The sequence below is a fragment of the Thalassophryne amazonica genome, chromosome 12 (genome assembly GCF_902500255.1).
Source record: "Thalassophryne amazonica chromosome 12, fThaAma1.1, whole genome shotgun sequence".
In the NCBI taxonomy this organism is placed as follows: domain Eukaryota; kingdom Metazoa; phylum Chordata; class Actinopteri; order Batrachoidiformes; family Batrachoididae; genus Thalassophryne; species Thalassophryne amazonica.
In genome coordinates, this window is record NC_047114.1 from 79,443,002 (window position 1) to 79,463,802 (window position 20,801).

The 20,801-nt window shown below is 41.4% G+C and overlaps 1 protein-coding gene across 1 annotated transcript in view; it reads left to right on the plus strand.

Annotated features, from left to right (window-relative positions):
- The window catches only part of ghrhra (growth hormone releasing hormone receptor a), a 79,754-nt gene that overhangs the window by 32,672 nt on the left and 26,281 nt on the right, over positions 1–20,801 (plus strand). Inside the window, exons 3-7 of the mRNA XM_034183834.1 lie at positions 8,213–8,320; positions 11,417–11,517; positions 11,806–11,903; positions 15,534–15,666; positions 17,167–17,320. Of these exons, the coding sequence (XP_034039725.1) occupies positions 8,213–8,320; positions 11,417–11,517; positions 11,806–11,903; positions 15,534–15,666; positions 17,167–17,320 (594 nt within the window). The remainder of the gene's footprint in view (positions 1–8,212; positions 8,321–11,416; positions 11,518–11,805; positions 11,904–15,533; positions 15,667–17,166; positions 17,321–20,801) is intronic.

Consider the following 20,801-nt stretch of genomic DNA (forward strand, 5'->3'; position numbering starts at 1 on the left):
TTTGATGCACCACACCTGAACCTGAGAAGATTATCTGGTGAAACTATTAGGAAATTGCTAAAATTGCCACGTCTCATTTTGAACTGTGTTTCATGCAAGCTTCTGTTGCAATTACTATTCGCCATGTGTGTAATGCTGAGCTGCAGATTTATTTATTTCTTCAGTACCTTCCCCAAGAAAGTTTGTCTTTTTGGGAGATTTAACGCCACTCAGGCAGGCACTTGGTTCATTCATTGGTTCCTAGATTGTTGTTCCAGTTTGGATTGCATTATGAATTTATCTGGACAGATCTGTTATTATTTGTATCTTTTAAAAGAACAAATCTTCAAGATTAGCCCTGCCTCTGGAGGAGTTTAGTTATTTTCGCTGTTGCAAGTGGGGGATGAACCTTTTGGTTGAATTTCGGATCTGGACGCCTCATTTAAGCTCTCTTTTTCAGCTCCCTTCCATGCATTATGTGATTTGGTTACGCCTTATCTATGTAATTTAGGTCTCTGGTTCTCGTACCTATTAGAGCTGGTTGTAGTATGGATGTGGAGCTGTGAGATGAATGGAGATTTCTCAACTCATTTGGTTTGTGGGATGAATTGGGTTGTACACTCCCTGTGTTTTTGGATTAAGCACCTTGGTACTTCCTGTCAGCTCACTTTTTGTGCTCTCCTTGCCGCTTTAGTTAATGTGACAACATCTCATCTGTGTACTGTGACTAACTGGTTTCCAAGCTCCCTGGAGGGAATGGTCATTTGGGATGGGGGTTTGGAGACGAATGGTGAGCTGTCATTTCACTTGATTTTGGGGATGTTGTGGGTTCTGTTATTGTTGCAGTATTTTTGGCTTGTCCGTAAGGTGGCCTCAACTTCTAGGCAGTTGGTTTCCGCTCTTGGTGGTTCTGGGGGTTTTGGCTCTGACTCTGTTCCTCGGGGTTCCTCTGACTCCACCATAAAGGTCTGTGTCCCTGATTGTTGGTCCCCCGAGTCATCACACGGTTTGGGGGACCTTGTGGCCGCCCCCGGAGCTGGTCTTATGCCGGCCTCCCGCCTTGTTTCGCCACCAGGTCGTACCTGGTGTCTGGCCGTCTGTTGCCATTTATCATCCATTGGTTCCCTGGCCTATGTTTAGTCATGTTGTCGGTCGTCCTTGGGGTCTCCAGCCTGTTAGCTCTTTTGTGTCCTCTGTCTGTGTTTGCCCCTCGTCCTGGGGCCCCTGCCGCCCACCCGGTGTTGAGGTGTCATTGGTGCAGTCGTCGGGTGACACCCACGTGGGGAGGGGGTACTGTCATGCCCCGCCCTGATCTAGGCTTCAATCCTTATTTTGCCTCTTTCTTTAGTTCATCTCCATCTGCCCCAGCTTTGTTTTATTAGTTGTTATTTTCATGATGTGATTATTCTCTGTTCAATTTTGCTTTGTCATTTTGTTTCTTTGTTACTTTTATTCTTTGGCTATATGTTCAGTTCCATTCTAGTTTTCTCCAGCTGATTTGTGTTCACATTATGGATCATTTAGTTATCATCTGTTTATTTTTGCTATTTTCATTTGTCATTTTCTGCTGTACTTTACTATCGGGTTTTGCTTTCTGTGCGTTATCTAGTCTTTGCTTGGTTATCTTTATTGTATTCTTATGTCATTAGTCAGTTCCAGTTTAGTTTTGTCTTTTGTACTTATTATCTCTTGGTTCTCTTTTAGTTTCCATGTCTCTTGCTCTGTTCAAGTTCCTGTTCATAGTTGTATTTTATTCTGCCCTCGGTTTCTGTTGTTTTTTCCTCATTGCAGTTTGTTTGTTTCTACTCCACACCCCTGCACCTGTCATCATATCTTCGTCCCTCACTCATATTTGATTGTGTCCACTGCACCTGCCTCGTATCTTTCACTCACACTCTTGGCACCAGTTCATGTGTCTTTGTCTTTGACATCACTCTACTTTGGGCATTCTCCTCCTCACAATCTTGCCTGTGTATAATCTTTGTTCACTAGCCATGCCCCTTTCTAGATCTTTCCTCACGTGCACCTCATTAACGCCACCTGTTCCTCGTCTCACATCCTGATTAGTCCTCCTGCATTTAAACCTCACAGTCCTTCACTTCCCTGCCAGATTGTTGTCTCGGAACAATTTCAGCACCCATCTTTCAGTCCTGAGTTTGCCAAGCTGTGTTCCAATTTCTGCTCTGTTCTCCTCGACTATGCCTCTTGCTTTTCCTCGGATGTCCATGTTTGCTCGTGCCACAGAACCCTGTTTATCCATGACTGTGTCTCAGCCTAACCCTGCTTGTACCTCTGCCTCACTGACTGATCACATGTGTACCATACCCGAGCCTGGAATAAAGACCATGATTTCTTTCACACCTAAGCCTAGTCTGGGAGTCTGTATTGTGGGTCTAGCCACTCCTAGTGCCGGGCTGCTGCCCATCCTAACAGGCCCGGTATACTGAGTCTGCTCTCGCTGGTTCCGTGACGCTGACCGGAAACTCCTGTTACTGTTTGGACCTGAATGGAATATTGGACCCAACTGCGGGAAGCAGAAAACAGAGTTGAGTGAATGACCAAGATTTATTGTACAGAATATTGCAAAAATGTGCAACAAAACTTGAAAAATAGTAAGGAGGTCAGAGGAGGTGCAGCCTGCTCGAACCGGAACCAGAGTGGATGTATGGAGAGGAGAACCAGAGCCAGGTGAGAATGGATGCATGGAGTGATATACAGGAGACAGATGGCCGATCACTGAGCTGACAAGGACGGATTGCTGGGAGGAGGAGAAGAGACAAAGGTAAGTCTGTGGTGAGAAACGTCCGAGCTGAGATGACAAACGATCTCAAAAACGCCAGGCTGTGGGTTGGCACCGAAGCTCAACCCACAGAGCGAGGTGATCAACGTTGGAACACTGCAAAACTCTGAATAAACAGACTGAGCTGAGTTTCTAGCGAGGATGGAGGAGTGGAACTGGTGGTTAAGTACTGCCGAGTTGATGAGCTGCAGGTGCGGTGATCAGCTCAGCATCAAGCCACCTGGAAACAGAGAAAGAAAGAAGAGAGAGAGAGAGAGAGAGAGAGAGAGAGAGAGAGAGAGAGAGAGAGAGAGAGAGAGAGAGAGAGAGCGCGAGAGCAGCCAGGATCCAAGCAGCACACAACAGCTAATTTTACATTCAGGCAGACACCGAGTTCATTTCAAGTCTGCTGAAACATTTGTCTTTGTTGAAACTTCTACAGCCTCTGAGGTGTTTAAAACTTTTTCCTTTGATTCTCAGATTAGATTTTCTGATGAAGACGTATTTGACATTTATCTTGGTCTCACCTCCTGTTTAAGGAGAAATAAAATAACAGCCTTCCATTTCTTAGAGTCGTTCTACGGTATGAATATAAATAGCAGAATATATTTATGGCATAATGCACAGCCGGATGTTATCCATACAGCCACTGCACATTGTCATTTATCACATTTATTGCTGGATTTAGTCTGTATCAGATGCGCTCCATCCATGAGTACCTTCACTGATACATAAATTACTAATCCCTGGTTTTTATCTAGTATCTGTGAAATGCAGCATGAAAATGCAAAGACTGTTAAAGCAACCTATTTGCAGAAACAATAATGACAACGTTCTGCTGCATTGGCCACAGATGCTGTTTTTTTTGGACAGCCTCTTATTTAATTATTCATGTAAAATGATTAGGTCTGGATTAATACAAGCATCTGTTTTCTGTTAAAGTGCACACTAGGTCATCAGAGTATCTGCGTATACGAGGTCTGTTAGAAAAGTATCAGACCTTTTTATTTTTTCAAAAACCTGATGGATTTGAATCACGTGTGCTTGCATGAGCCAACCTTGAACCGTCGTGTGCATGCGTGAATTTTTTTCACACCTGTCGATTGTGTCATTTGCTTGTAAGCAGCCTTTGTGTAAGGATGGGTGGAGTCTCTCGTCTGATTTTCTTTGCAAGGAAAATGGCGGAACAACAGGAGCAGCGCGACTGCATCAAATTTTGCCAGAAACTGGGCGACAGCCAGGTGGAAACCATTCGGATTATTCAGACGGCTTTTGGTGACGATCCTATGGCCATCACACAGATTAAGGAGTGGTACAACCGGTTTAAAGACGGCCGCACAACGTTGGAGAGCGAGTCACGCTCCAGTTGGCCATCAACATGCTGAAATGACCAGATCATTTCCAAAGTGAATGCTGTGGTGATGCGGGACCGTCGTGTGACTATCCGAGAAATTGCAGAAGCGGTGGACATCAGCACTTTTTCGGCGCATTCCACTGTGACAGAAGATTTGTCCATGAAAAGAGTTGCAGCGAAATTCATGCCGATGGCTTCGGCACGAAGCTGCTAATGGAGCAAAAGCGCCACCGTGTTGAATTCTCACAGGACATGTTGTGACATGCCCACCTCTTCCACAATTTCTCGGATAGTCACACGACTGAAAAGCCATCGAAAGCCGTCTGAATCTTCCGAATGGTGGAAGAGGTGGGCATCATTTTTCGGAGTCCAGCATGTCCTGTGAGAATTCAACACGGTGGAGCTTTTGCTCTGTCAGCAGCTTCGTGCCGAAGCCATCGGGATGAATTTCACTGCAACTCTTTTCATGGCAAAATCTTCTGTCGCAGTGGAATGTGCCGAAAAGTGCTGATGTCCACCTCTTCTGCAATTTCTCGGATAGTCACACGACGGTCCCGCATCACCACAGCGTTCACTTTGGAAATGATCTGGTCATTTCAGCATGTTGATGGCCGACCGGAGCGTGGCTCGCTCTCCACCGTTGTGCGGCCGTCTTTAAACCGGTTGTATGCTCCTTAATCTGTGTGATGCCCATAGGATCGTCACCGAAAGCCGTGTGAATAATCCGAATGGTTTCCACCTGGCTGTCACCCACTTTCTGGCAAAATTTGATGCAGTAGCGCTGCTCCAGTTGTTCCGCCATTTTCCTTGCAAAGAAAATCCGACAAGAGACTCCACCCATCCTCACACAAAGGCTGCTTACAAGCAAATGACGCAATCGACAGGCGTGAAAAAATTCACGCATGCGCACGAAGGTTCAAGGTTGGCTCATGCAGGCACACGTGATTTAAATCCATCAGGTTTTTGAAAAAATAAAAAGGTCGGATACTTTTCTAACAGACCTCTACTTTGGGAAGTGATAGAAGCCTACAGATGGGTGCTGTAACTGTCATTACAGGGTTTGAACCAGAAGCTTCGCTGAAGCCTTGTGCGTTCTGAACTCCATTAGGTTGTTGGTATCACTTGAGGTGGGAAAACAATTCAGCGTCAGTATGCCATGGCCTAGACAAAAATATATGATAGCCATCCCAGGATGGTAGCTGTAGCTAGGTAGGGGTCAATGAAGAATTACACAGGTGTCAAAATTTAAAAATGCTGCATTCCTATTGAAAAGTATACCACATTATTTGTCTGATCATCAAGACTCCAAAAAGGTATAGTTTGGACTATCTATGAGTAAATGTTGTGGAGTTATGGTGCAAAAATGGTGACAATTTATCTGCATCATTAGGTGCATCTTTCTAACAGGAGTTTCTCTGTTGCTGCAGCCAGTTATACATCTTCGTCTGCCTTCCTGTTCTGTGGTGTGCCCCAAGGGTTCTGTTCTGTGACCTATTTTATTTGCATTGTATTTGCTCCTACTTGGACACATTTTGAGCTCTTTTGATGAAGTCTAATATCACTGTTATGCAGATGACATCCATTTGTACATTTCATTTACTCCTCAAAATGTTACTAGGGTATCCATCCTTCAGAACTGTGTTGAGGCCATAAGAGGCTGGATGGTGGCTAATTATCTGTCTCTTAAAACAGGAAAAACTGAGGTCCTTGTTTGTGCCCCTAAGGGCCCGGTCACACGGCACACGACGAAGGAAAAAAAAAGTCACAAAGTCACAAATCGTTGAGAAAAGGTGGACAAATGATCTTGCACTTCTCTCATTACAGGATATGAATTCAATGGATGTCAATGTTGTTTAACTATGACTTTGGAGACCAAGCATTCATCACAGTCAAAACTATTCCACTTATTAATTCTATACCAGCTCAACCAATGATTTGCACCATCTTTTACGAAAATTGTAGCAACTTTAACCCCAGTACAAACTGAAAATGACCTTTGTCACCACTTTTGCTGTTTTTGCAACATAATCATAACAGTGAGTCACAGATAATCCAAACTATACCTTTTTTTTGGAATCTTTATGATCAGACAAGTAATGTGGTATACTTTTCAATATGCTGGAGCATTTTTAAATTTTAACCCCATGTAATTGTTCAGACCCTGACCTGGCTATAGCTATCACCCTGGGATGGCTATCATACATTTTTTTGTAGGCCATGGTATATTGAGGCTGGATTGTAAGTGTTGTTTAGCCACATTAAACGATACCAATTGGGTAAAAATTGCCTTCTGGCTCGTGGACTACATCAAAAGTCCTACTAATCAGAAAACAGATCATTTGATGCAGGTTTGGTGGACATTTGTGTAGAGAATTCCTATCTCTCACTAGCAAATAATTCTCAATCCTGTGCTTCAGGATCACACAAACCACTCTTTGCTTCAACATCATAATGAGCCAAATGAGTCAAATCTGGTTTCCAGCCAGTGTCCTAATTAGATAAGCAGGACCAACTTGACAGTGACAGTGACAGCTGTGACTGACATGTGAAGAAATGAAAATGTCCAGTGTATGGGATCCCGATCAGCATGATGAGAAATCTCTGCTTTAAAAACTGATCAGGTTCCAGTCTCAAATCTGACTTCAGAGGAGGACTGAAGCATCTTGACAGCCCATCTTTAAGGCAGTCAAAGTCAAATCACAGTGGAAATGGAGGCCATAATGTCACGAATGGCTCTATGCTTAAATGGTAATGAAGACATTAAAATATTCTGGGCACACTTTATTTTAGGATGGCTTGAGAGCAGGAAATAACACTCTTTATAACTCAACAAATGGATAGAGAAGAAGAAGAAGAAGAAAAAAAAACCCCAGGTAGAATAAAATCTAAAATATCCAAACTGGAAATTCTGATGGTTTGTGGACACCTTCAACAAACTCAAAAGATATTGATTTATTATTTATTCATTAAATTTAGTTATTTGTTCTATGTGAACATGTTTGTTTATTACATTTCAATCAATCAATCAATCAATCAATTTTTTATATAGCGCCAAATCACAACAAACAGTTGCCCCAAGGCGCTTTATATTGCAAGGCAAGGCCATACAATAATTATGTAAAACCCCAACGGTGAAAACGACCCCCTGTGAGCAAGCACTTGGCTACAGTGGGAAGGAAAAACTCCCTTTTAACAGGAAGAAACCTCCAGCAGAACCAGGCTCAGGGAGGGGCAGTCTTCTGCTAGGACTGGTTGGGGCTGAGGGAGAGAACCAGGAAAAAGACATGCTGTTGAGGGGAGCAGAGATCGATCACTAATGATTAAATGCAGAGTGGTGCATACAGAGCAAAAAGAGAAACAGTGCATCATGGGAACCCCCCAGCAGTCTACGTCTATAGCAGCATAACTAAGGGATGGTTCAGGGTCACCTGATCCAGCCCTAACTATAAGCTTTAGCAAAAAGGAAAGTTTTAAGCCTAATCTTAAAAGTAGAGAGGGTGTCTGTCTCCCTGATCTGAATTGGGAGCTGGTTCCACAGGAGAGGAGCCTGAAAGCTGAAGGCTCTGCCTCCCATTCTACTCTTACAAACCCTAGGAACTACAAGTAAGCCTGCAGTCTGAGAGCGAAGCGCTCTATTGGGGTGATATGGTACTATGAGGTCCCTAAGATAAGATGGGACCTGATTATTCAAAACCTTATAAGTAAGAAGAAGAATTTTAAATTCTATTCTAGAATTAACAGGAAGCCAATGAAGAGAGGCCAATATGGGTGAGATATGCTCTCTCCTTCTAGTCCCCGTTAGTACTCTAGCTGCAGCATTTTGAATTAACTGAAGGCATTCATTCCAGAAGATGGGATCTTGTTAATCTGAATGTATAACTTCGCTCTTGTTCCTGAATTTGTGCAGCAATTTGCATGACATTTATTTTTATTTCTGCATGTTTTTCCAAGAGCCTGTGATTTTGTTGTGTGTTTGCCTCACACACTGGTGAATTCTGGATGGTTTTACATTATGCATAACCCTTTACTGATGACAGGAACATTGATATGAGCATTTTGCTTCCTCTAACTCTTGCACCACCCACTGGCTGTGATTATAGGATGTAACACGGAGTGGGATGAAATCCGATGTTGGCTGAGATCTGAAGTTGGACAAGTGGTCAATGTGTCCTGTTCTGATGTTTTCAGGCATTTTTCCAGTAATCAAGGTGAGTTTTCTTTTTTTGGTGCTGGGGCAGGAGGGAGGGGGAGGGGTTGATCTAATCCCATTCTTTAATCAATATATGTTAAGTATGAGAACATGCACTGGTGCTGCACTTCACCACATCCACAACACCACATGTCCTGGAGGTCAAACATTTAAGTTGACAACCAATCCATCCACATTTCTCAAGAGTAACCATCTATCCGCTGCAGCAGGTGAAATGCAAGAGTCCCCTTGGCTTTCTCCAGCTGCTGAAATGTGCCACATGGCCAAAATGTCAAAGCCAGTGCACACTGCAAGTAATGGGCTCTATGCTTAAATGGCAATGAAGACATTAAAATATTCTGAGCACACTTCATTCAGTATGGCTTGAGAGCAGAGCAGTAATTCCAGCATTACCCAAGAATCCTCTGAATGGAACTAGTACCAAAGACACGGTATCACTTGAGGTCACCTTAGATCACTGGTTAGCGTCCAATTCTCTCAACCATATAGAAAGACAGGTAGCACCAGAACCCTAAAGACTTGGACCTTCATTCTCCTAACAAGATGTTGGCATCGCCAAACACCTCTGTCCAGTGACCTCATGACTCCATAAGATCTTCCAAGGCACCACTCAATCTCAATGTCCGAGGACCCAGATAGTGCAGCGGATAACTGAAAAAAAAAAAATGCTTCAAATGGTGATGCAAGCACCAAATTTGGCACACATACTCCTTAGACATTATTCTTTTAAAAATGCAGAGTGGCCACATGAACTTTCAATAGGCGGCCAATAAGGGGTTAATTGAAGAATTACACAGGGGTCAAAATTTTAAAATGCTCCAATCATATTGAAAGGTATTCCATATTATTTGCCTGATCATAGAGATTCCAAAAAGGTATGGTTTGGGCTATCTGTGAATGAATGTTCTGGAGTTATGGGGTAAAAACCTCAAGAATGGTGACAAAGGTCAATTTCAATTTGTACAGGGGTCAAAAGTTAAAGTTGCTCCAATTTTGGTAAAAAGTGATGCAAATTATTAGTTGCGTGAATATGGTTTTAAAAAGGAATAGTTTGCATCATGTGTCATGCTTAGTTATCATGTTATAGGGTAGCATATGTCACATGTCATAGAATCCAATGGATGCCGACATTGTTTAACCTTTACTTTGCAAACCAAGCATGCAACACAGTCAAAACTATTCCATTTATTAATCCTACGAAACAGACAACAGACACGCTTTGAGTGGGGCATTTTTCTCCGATGACTTCCGCGGATCCGAGGACACAGATTTGTATCTGTCACACACAGATCAGTGTACATAACATAACAATTGAAGATATAATCGTGCCATCTTCAGGCGCAGTCTCACTTTCATCATGGTGGCCCTGACTGTCCACCTCTGCTTTCATTGAGCTGCATCACAGAAGGTCACAGTAAAACCATGACAAACATTTGCATGAAGATCACAAATTGCGCACAAATGTGAAGCAGTTTGCTGATGTAACATGCCAGACATGTACCATGTGACGTGTGCAAAAACAACTGTAACACCCCTGTAGTATACTTTTAGCACCACTTTGGCACTTCCAGAAAACCTCCTGATGATGTTATGGTATGTATGACAATGTTGTGGTCTCCATGGAACTGCAAGGGATTACCAAAGTATGTCAAAAATTTGCAACAGAAATTTTGGTTTTCAAACATGGGATAAAAAGCTTTTAAATCTACCATCCCTGGTTCTCAAGACCAGGCACCTAAATGGCTCTACTCTACTCTTTTCTACTCTTCTATTTTACACTTCCTTTTTAGATATTTAGATATACTAGCATAGTTCCACAGAAAAGATTTGGAATATAATATATAAGATATACCTTACTGAATTTTCATGGATAAAACATTACCACAGTACAATTATGGAATAAATCACAGTCTCCCTCTTAGAAAGGCTCATACCTGTAACCTTATTGATGCATATCCATGAAACTGAGAATGGCGCTTTAGTGGTTGCATGAATTACTATAATGTTTCATTGCAGTCTCTGTTGATTTGGTTTGAGGAGCCCCTTTGTGGGGCCTGAGAATTCACAGATCTCCAGTAGTTTCTGGACATCAAAGCTGGCCTATACATAAGTATTGTGAGTACTGTGCATAGTGAACACACAGTCGTCTTCCCACTGGATTCTGGGGTCCATCAGGGATGTGTTCTGGATCCTATTCTGTTTTGTGCCTGCATGGACTAGTTGTTGGGTAAGGGGGTGGAATCAAGTGAGCTTTGTCAGTGAGGAAAGGTTCTCTGACCTCGACTTTGCACAAAGGTCTGTAAACCTTATGGAACCAACAGATGATCTGGTTGCACCTATTGAGAAGCTGAGTGAGGAGTTGGAGTGTGTGGGTTTGACACCGTCCTGGATCAGAACTACAATCCCAAATCTGAAAAAACTGGGATGATATGTACAATGCATAATAAACAAGACACCCCCCCACTGATACTTACATTTATTTTAACTTTTATTTCAAATTTAAATTTTAATTAATTATATTTAATACATTGAAATACAGGAATGGATGCATATTAACATATGACATGAAGTTAACCACGCAAAACATGAAATATTTTTGGTTAATATTGTCTGCAATGAAATAAATATCAAAGTAAATGTAAGAATTGTATTTGTCTTTTTACTTGTGGGTGGGGGGTGGGGGGTAGTGGAGTCACATTCTCCATATCATCCCATTTTTTTCTGATTTGGGGTTGTAGCATCCAGGCTTTCAAAGACTTCCTGGATTGAGCCGTCAGAAGTGTATCTGTGTGGTGAGAGTGTCTAACAAACGGAACATGATTTATTTTGAGGTTTGTTCAATCAAACATACACTATGTTGTCTGAAATGTATGTAGGTTTAATATAATCTAAATTTTCCACTAAAATCAGCAATGATTTAATCTATTCTCATGCTAGAAAATAAAATAAACATAAAACAAGTGTGCGTAGATGTTAAAATTGCAGACATTTGACAGACATTTTATTTTACATTCTTTCTTATTTATGAAGTGCATGAATTGTGAAAATGCTGCCGTTGGTTGAAGCTGATCTGACTTTGTGCTCCTCACATCAGGGCATGTTTACAGGAACTGCACTGTTAACGGCTGGTCAGAAATGTATCCACCCTATGAAGAGGCCTGCATTTTCAGAGATGACAGCGAGCCCGAGTATGAGGTATTATTTCATTCTTACCTTGTTGTAAATATGCCAAATCAGTTAATCCTATTGTACTGCACCTGCTTCCTTCATTTTCTTCCTTCCTCACTGCTTCCTAAATCAGTTAAGAATTATTTGTAACTAATTTTAGAACAAGGAGATCATGTGCTTGTGTGCTACAAAAAATACTATTATGATTGTTGACAGAGCTCATTCAGATCCACATATACAGTGAGTATGTATCATTTCAGATGATTTCCCAATATGTCTCTTGATGCTTTTCTTTAATTCTTTTTCTGCTTCCAGATGAGTTACCTATCGACATTCAGACAGGTTTACACCGTCGGCTATGCCACCTCCCTCATCTCCCTCCTAACGGCTATTGTGGTGTTCACGGCCTTCAGGTGAGACCTGGACTATGTCAAACCCACTCAGACAGAGATAACAGCACTCTGCATTACTAGGATACACTACTATGTTGTACTCACCCAACAGCTGTGACAAGATGCGGTTACACACTTGAAGAGGCACAAAACTGCAAAGTAACAAAATGAACAAGAGTGTTGTTGAGAAAGTGAACAAAGTGAAGCAGGAAGAAAGAAAAAGATTAATTCTGAGAAACATTTACAGAGTGTTTTGGAGATTGGAGATCGTCACATTCCCGCCTGTTGATCAGTTTGTAGCTTCTTTAGCGTGATGCTCTTATGTAGAATTTCAGTTTTGGAACAATATGTGACTATTATGGTACCTGATAAAACAAGTACAACCCCAAATCGGAAAAAGTTGGGACAATATGGAAAATGATAAAAGAAATAAAAATTTCTGCCGTAATTTTAACATTTACTTTGAGTTCTATTTTATTACAGACACTAAGAACCCAAGATATTTCATCTTTTGTGTGGTCAACTTCATTTAATTTGTTAAATACATCTATTCTCCTGCATTTAAGTGTTAAGTGTTGTATAAACTGTACATTGAATGTACTGTATATAGGGATGGGTATTGATAAGATTTTATCGATATTGATGCCATTATCGATTCTGCTTATCAATTCGATTCCTTATTGATTCCCTTATCTTAATTTCATAAATATAAAATTGGTCATTGGATCCTTGATGTCTGAACTTAAATAAACACTACATGGTGGATCCTTGATCTCTGGACATAAATAGTATTAAACAAAATGTGTAGTTTTTGTCAAGAGCACATCTTTTCAGAGATTAATGGCACAGATGTAACTCCATACATAGCCTCTGAGGTGAGCTCAGCCGGCTGCGCTGCACATCAGCATCAATGTAATTCATAAGAGCCCTTTCACACATCGTACGAATGTGGTCAAATTGCGCATGAATTGGACATGAAGCAGGAATCGTATATCGTATGCAATACGTGTAAAATCATAGCTGCCTCCAACGCCTCGTACACCTGTTGCTACAACTATTTGCCCACACCAACGGCTGAAAGACAGAGCGTGCACTGTGCGAGCCCATTCAATCCCTCTTTTGGCAGGTGTCGGCCAAATTCCAGGTGATACACACGAACATCTAACGCCGCTCGCTTGGCATTTAAAAAATGTGGCCATTCGCGCTGTTAGCACGAAAATAGTTAGTAGACAATCACTTTCGAGCTGGTGGCGAAATTTGTCTAAGTGCCCCACGACTGTGGCGGTGCATGTGACTTGCACGTGTGCGCATGGGGGGCACACTTGCATAAAATGCTTACATGTATGTACAGATCTGATCACATGGGGGCCGGACAGCGAAGTCTGAGCGCTCACATCATGGGGAGGGGCCTGTCAGATGATCGCAGCACACTGACAGCTGGATGATGGCTCAGTGCACACATTACAAACACAGAAACCACCGCCAGGACAGTTCTATAAATACTTGCAATACCTACATACACAATTACATAACAAATAATGAAAATTAATGACCACATAACACAGAGTGACACATTGGTCTGGGCGCTGAACGGACAGGGGCACATATCTGCTTACAGCTGCTGCTGTTGTGATATCTGCTCCTGGACGTCCCAGCTGGAGAACATGTACTATGTTTTGAAGGACATGGACAACATTCCTCCATGAAGCACGTGTCTCTGCCTGCTGTCCTCATGTGGAAATACACAAAACATCTTTTGCCTTTGCGCCGGGTGCACCCAGTGCACCTTGTCCATGCCCTTGTCAATTTCAGGCATTTTTCTGCACCATTGTAGTGCAGTGGTAAAGTTTCTGGTTGGCAATCATTGCTTTTGTAAAATGCAGGTTCGAATCCCGTGGGTGGCATATATTTTTCATTTTTTTGTCACAACAGCTGCGCGATGTGGTTACACATACTCCAGCTGCTCGCACTGTGTTCCCCCTACGCCGGTGTTGTGGACAACACTGTCATGTGCACGAAACTGTCGCAGTGGGTTCGTTCATGCCTGCTGGTCGGCTCGATGTTTTCATGGTTCGCTCATACGAGCTGTTCCCCTGTGATTTGCCCTGATTTGTACTCATTAAGAACGCAGGACATCTCTTTGTGGGAGGAAACAAACATATTGGTCGATTGTAGTTTATTGTTTGTATTGCAACATTTGGAAAGAGGTGTCATTTGAATTAAAACGGTGATTTGCTTTGAAGTTATTAATTCCGGCCGTCCTCTAATTTGACTCAGCAGAGAGCGGCACAGCGTTTGGAGCTGTGCAAACGGAATGGAGGACGATTCTTGTTTCTTGCCTGCAACAAGACAAGAGTCCTAGTTAGTGACTTTAATCCGCACAAAAGTGACTCATGACTGACATCTTTAAATGGCTTTGAGAGGGGTTAAGAAGTGGACTTGCTGCTTCTGAAAAGCAGCGAAGCAGAGAACCAACAAAGCAGTGGGTTGCAGCACTGCTTCGTTAGTTCAAGCTTCAAAGCGGAGCTGTTACAAAAGCGGTTTATTACAGACCTGCTGCAGGGTCTGCAATTAACATAGAGAAATGATCATTTTCCTGACAAACAAAACAATGGCCACTCTGAAGGACCGATAAGGGAATTGTTAAACAAAAAGGCTATTGATGTCGGTGGATCAAATAATTTCTTAAGGATTCTCAAAAAGAACTAGTTCTTGATACCCAACCCTAACTGTATATGAGCATTTACCTCTCTGTGTTCTTGGACAAAACACTTAATCTACATTGTCTCAGTCCACCCAGCTGTAAATAGGTATCGAGGAAGAAATCTGCATTGAACTGGCATCCTGTCCAGGAGAGGCGTAGACTCTCATATGCTTGATCCTATGAAATTCGGAGATTTATACTGGCACCCACAGGCCTCAGGGCTGATATAGGACTTCTACTTCTTCTGCATTTATGGCTTTCAACACATTCCAAAAAATGTTGGAGCGCGGGCAGTTTACGTATTCTAAATTTGAGAATTAAATTATCACTATTACGGCCAGTTTTCTTGATACAAGATGGGATGGATACATGAACATTTCCAAGTCAAGTGAATATGTCTCGGATTTAATTTCTATCAGTCATTAAATACAAACAGTGTTGTACTATTTGTTAAATCTGTGTCAAGTAGGCAGTTCTCAAAAACTGAGAGACCATGCTGGGAAGGAGACTAGTCAGGGAAGCCACCAAGACATCCAGACAACACTGAAAGAATACAGCCTTCTTGTTGATTTAAAATACATACTCTGATTGAAAATGAATAGCTGCTGGTTGCTTTTCCTCTGCCTCTTGTAGCTAACGTGACCAAGGGGTGATGGGGTCCCAGCCATGCTTGACATCATTGTAATCAATGACCTGTGCTGGACAAACTACTTAATCACATAATTTCCAACAACCAAAGTGTTTTTCTGCGTTGTTTATTTGGTAGAATAATAGGTTTTATATCAGTAACAATAACGCTGGTACAGACATGTTTGTGAAAGGTCAATACTAATGGGCAACTGATATATTTCACTCATGCTCTACTTTAATGTATGTACTATCATGCTAGCAATAAAGATGATCATCATATTTGTGTGTTCTATTCTCTCATATGTTATATCTTTCAGAAGGTTCCACTGCACCAGGAATTATATCCACATCAACCTGTTCTCATCCTTTGTGCTGAGAGCCAGTGCCATTTTCATTAAAGATGCAGTGCTGTTTGCAGATGAGACTTTGGATCACTGCTTTATGTCCACAGTGAGCACTCCAGTTAATCAACAATGTGTCTTCTGCTTCTGTGACTGAGTTAACAAAAGAGACAGGAGAGATTAAAACGTAATGACACGTAACAAACTGAGATTCATTGAAGCTGTCATTTGCTGGTCATGCCCAAAGGACGCCACTCCAAACATGACAAAATCAATAAATGCTTCTCACAAAAACATCACTGGACAAAAAACCCTGAGATGTACCAGAAGAGTTGATTCTGTGATAGGTTCCACATTTTATACAATTTGACATTTTTCTATTCATTTGTACAGACGGGTGACTAATTAGAGGAAAGACCTGAATACACGATAGATCAAGAACATTTCCAATTCAATGATTAGACCTTGTAGTTCAAGTGTAGTATCAGTCATGAATAGAAACCGTATGTTAGTGTATGATAATTTTGATTAGTGAAGGCTCACAGAGTGATATTCAATCAAGTAGACTAGTGAGGAAAGCTTCCACAACCCAGACAGCAAATGGATCTGGGCCACATGTAGTCCAACATCCGGTACCAATCCTGAAAACACATCCAGTCCAGACAATTTTTGCACCCTGGCCCAGATCCGGCACGGCTCCACTTTACAGTTTTGGAACAGATCCAGATCAGATCTGAACCAGATCCACAAAAGACCAACCGTTTACAGCCCATATCTGTCACGGATCTGGGACAGATGTGGTCCACATCACAGTACCACGGCAGAAACATGGGGTTAGCATAACAATGAGCAATTTTTTTCTGCACTCAGCAGAAACTATCCATTCATGGTTATAAGCTCAGGGTTGTGAAAACTCTGCGAATCATGGGGGGGTGTTAGTGTGTACTATATAATCGTGATCATCACTGAGGTTTTTAAATGCTTATCGCAAAGCGGGTTTGTTTCTTTATGACAAACAAGTTTTATAAGTCCACGGTCACTGATCTGTGTGCTACAGATAGAAATCAGTTTCCCCAGACCCACGAAACTTACCCCTGTAAAACTTATTCCTGCCATGGTGCTGCGATGCGGACCACATCTGTCCCAGATCCGTGCCAAATATGGTTGGTCTTTTGCAGATCCGGTTCAGATCTGGTCCGGATCTGTTCCAGAACTGTAAAGTGGAGCCGTGCCAGATCTGGGCCAGGGTGCAAAAATTGTCTGGACCGGATCTGTTTTCAGGATTGGTACCGGATGTTGGACTACATCCAGCCCGGATCCATTTGCTGTCTGGGAACTCAGTTGACAACTCTGAAGGAGTAACAAGCTTCTGTGAGTATGACTGCTATGATGCCGAGTACATCAGCATCATAGCACAAAGTTTTTGGTTCAAACAAAGACATGGAATTTCAGCTATGTTTTCCCAGAAGGCTCATAGGAAACTTGAACCTTGGCTCAAGTTTCTCTCTTTAGTTGTTTTGTTTAAAATCTGTTTCTAAAATAATGACAGATGTTATTATTTCCAATGTTTCTAATGTACTGCAACCTTGCATTGTTGTGTCCTATCTAGGCTGCATGTAAATCAGCAGTGGTTTTTTTCCAGTTCAGCATACTGGCCAATTACTTCTGGCTGCTGGTGGAGGGCCTGTACCTGCAGACACTTTTGGCCCTGACCTTCATCTGTCAAAGGAAATACTTCTGGTGGTACATCCTGATTGGTTGGGGTGAGTAAGCTGATTGCAAACTCCACACAGAAAGGCCACAGGTGGGAATCGAACCCATCACCAGTGCTAACCACTAAGCCACCGTGTTGCCCATACAAACAAACAAAAAAGATTACAGACAGTACGTTCTGTTACTTATTGACATTAATATCCCCCCCCCCCGTCTGTGGGAGACGATGGAATAGCGTCCAGTTTGTTTTTTGTTTTTTTTTCCTTACGTTAACAATGCTGTGTTTAAACACTGTTCTGAGTTTGTCCCGTTTGTCCTGTGGAAGATACAAGTGCTTCCTTGTTGTGTTATTCTACTTCATTCACTGAACTATATGTGCTTTCCCTCTCATTGTTTATTTTTAGTTTTGTTTTTCACGCAGTCATGGAACCAGGGCAACTTTAAGAGGGGGAAATCTACTGTGAGACAGCGATTTGCAGCGTCAGTGACTAAACAAACATTGACAATCCAATCCAATCCAATCCACCTTTATTTATATAGCACATTTTACCAACACAGTCTCCAAAGTGCTGCATAGAAAACCAAATAACACTAATTAGAAGAAGAAAAAATACAATTAAAAACACATGTAGTAAAACAATTGCAATCAATAAGAAAATTAAATAAGACATAAAATGCACTAAAACAAAATAGTGAGTCAGGGGATGCCAGTGATTAAAAATACGTTTTTAAACGAGATTTAAAAAGAGGAATAGATGGAGCTGTTTTAATGTGTGGATGAAGAGAATTCCACAATTTGAGGCCAATCACTGAAAAGGCCCGGTCGCCCTGACTTTTAAGCTTTGTTTTAGCAACTTGGAGCTGGAACTGGCTCTCAGACCTCAGTGAACGCGCGGGAATGTAAGGGACAATGAGGTCTGCGATGTATGCAGGCGCCAGTCCATGCAAAGCTTTATAAACAAACAGCAAAATTTTAAAATCAATTCTAAAATGAACCGGAAGCCAATGCAATGCAGCCAAAATGAGGGTGATGTGCTCTCTATGACGTGTGTTGGTTAAAAGACGAGCAGCAGAATTTTGGACTTTGTAAGCATGACAAGTTTGCTTGACTAATCCCAGTGTACAATGCATTACAGTAGTCAAGACGTGTGGAGATAAAAGCATGGGTCACTTGTTCAAAATCACTGAGAGATAAAACCGGTTTAAGACGAGATAAAAGCCGAAGGTGATAAAAACTGCATTTAACCACGGCATGTATTTGCCTGTCAAGTCTAAAATCACCATCAAGTATGACACCAAGGCTGGTGGCCGTAGGCTTAATGAACTGTTGATAAGAGTCCAAGTCAGAGTTAAAAATAAAAGTAGAGTTAGGCTTAAAAACAACAATTTCTGTCTTGGACTCTTTTAGATTTAAAAAGTTATTTGCCAACCAAGCCTTGACATCACACAAACAGTTGAGAAGAGGCGCCAGGGAGTGGTTTTTCTTTATGGGGACATAAATTTGGGAGGTACAAAGAGAACAGAATCGGCTCAAGGATAGACCCCTGGGGTACTCCACAAGTCAATGGGACTTGTGAGGAGAAGAAGTCCCCAACTTTAACAGAATAGGACCTTTCAAACAAATAGGACCTAAACCAGGAGAGTGCCATCCCCCTGACACCAACACAATGTTCCAAACGAGAAAAGTAAAATGTTGTGTTCCACTGTGTCAAACGCAGCTGTCAGATCTAAAAGCAAAAGAACAGCTACATTTCCAGAGTCGGTAAATAAAAGCAAATCAAAGTGCTGTCTCTGTACTATGAAAAGGCTAATAGCCAGACTGAAAGATGTCCATGACATTGTGCTACTGTAAAAAAGACTGAAATTGTAAAAACACAACTTTTTCTAAAATTTTTGATAGAAAAGGAAGCTTAGATATATAGGTCTGTAATTTGCAACATTTTGTGCATCCAAGCAAGGCTTTTTCAAGAGAGGTTCTCTCACAGCTCTCTTATAAAAGACGGGCACATTGCCAGAAACAAGACTGCTATTAACAATATCTAAAACAGCATGCCCAATGGTATTCCATACTTCTTTAAAAAAGATGAGTAGGAATGCAATCTGTGGGACAAGTTGATACCTTCGACTGTCTAACAGTATTAGAAAGGTCTGAAAATAAGACCGTGTCAAACTTTATAAAAAGAGCCACGGGGTTGAACTCTATGCTCAAGTCTAGGGAAGAATATATAATGTTTGACCTAACAGAACTGACTTTAGTTTCAAAAAAGGTAGAAAAATCTTCACAAGCCCTAGTCAAAGGCTGCAAAGAGGTGGACTGGACAAAATACACCACCAACTGAATGTACTGCATCTTACCTGTCAAAAAGTTCTTATTGTATCAAAGTTAAATTAATGCACCACAACAGGTGCACATGAAACAAAGCAATAAAAGCAATCAGAGTTGAGGTTGTAGAAGTTAAAATATGCTAGCGGTGCCTGTGTTGCTAGCATATTTCATTGCTAGCATATTTCTGTTCATTAAGTGTACGTATCTGTGAAGCTGCAACTTTTCAAATGTGGGTTTTATCAAATTTTTTTTCCTCTGGTCTGAGAATTTTTGTTTCAAAGTTGAGAATGACTTCTCTCTCTTTGCCACTGAAACTTGTACAGTCAATGAATGATTCCATCAAGCTGCTAGCGTTGATATTAACTTTGCTCACAGAGGGTATGATTGTAATTTTTATTATGAAGCAAAACACTTTCATACTAATTTGAAGGGAAATGTTCACAACTAATTGATGTTTTTCATTTCAATTATTTAGAAGCACACTTTGAAACTGTTTATTTGTGCTTTCCATTTTAATCAACAAATCAAAGGAATCAAACAAACAACAAACAAAGAAAAACAAAAACCAACAACAACTGTGTGGGGTGCTGATCCATTACATTTACAATTCTACGGTAAATTATATTATTTGACAGGTCATCTTTCAAGCTTTGCTTTGCTTATATTTATGCCATTTTGACCAATGTTTTACAAAGATATGACCTCTAAGTTGAAGACTAAAAGTTAATCGCTCCATCAAATAAATGTCCTCTATTATGTTTAGACATTGTTCAAACACACTTTCCCAAAATAGTTTTAGTTCTGTACATGTCCAAAAGATATGAGAGTGATTGGCGTTTGAGTGACAACACTGTCTACAACATTGGTGAGGCCCCTGGAATATGTTTATTATATGAGAAGTAATAAAAAACCTTAGACTTTTCCACCCAAATTCCCTCCATCTTTTAGAGCTAGTTGATGTTTGTTGTGTGTTGCACATTGTAAGACAATCACTCTCTGACAATGCAATCTTCAGCTCCTTTTCCCATTTAGAGTTTACATATGATGTGTTGTTTCCATTTCGGGCTTGTAACCCTCTATAAAGCTTAGAAGCACACTTTGGCCACTTTGGTCACTGGGTGGTGCTACTAGTCCATCCAGCCTGCCCAATGGAACCTGCTCCGTGGTTGCTCCCTATTTCTTTTCTTTCTGTCAGAGGTTCAGAC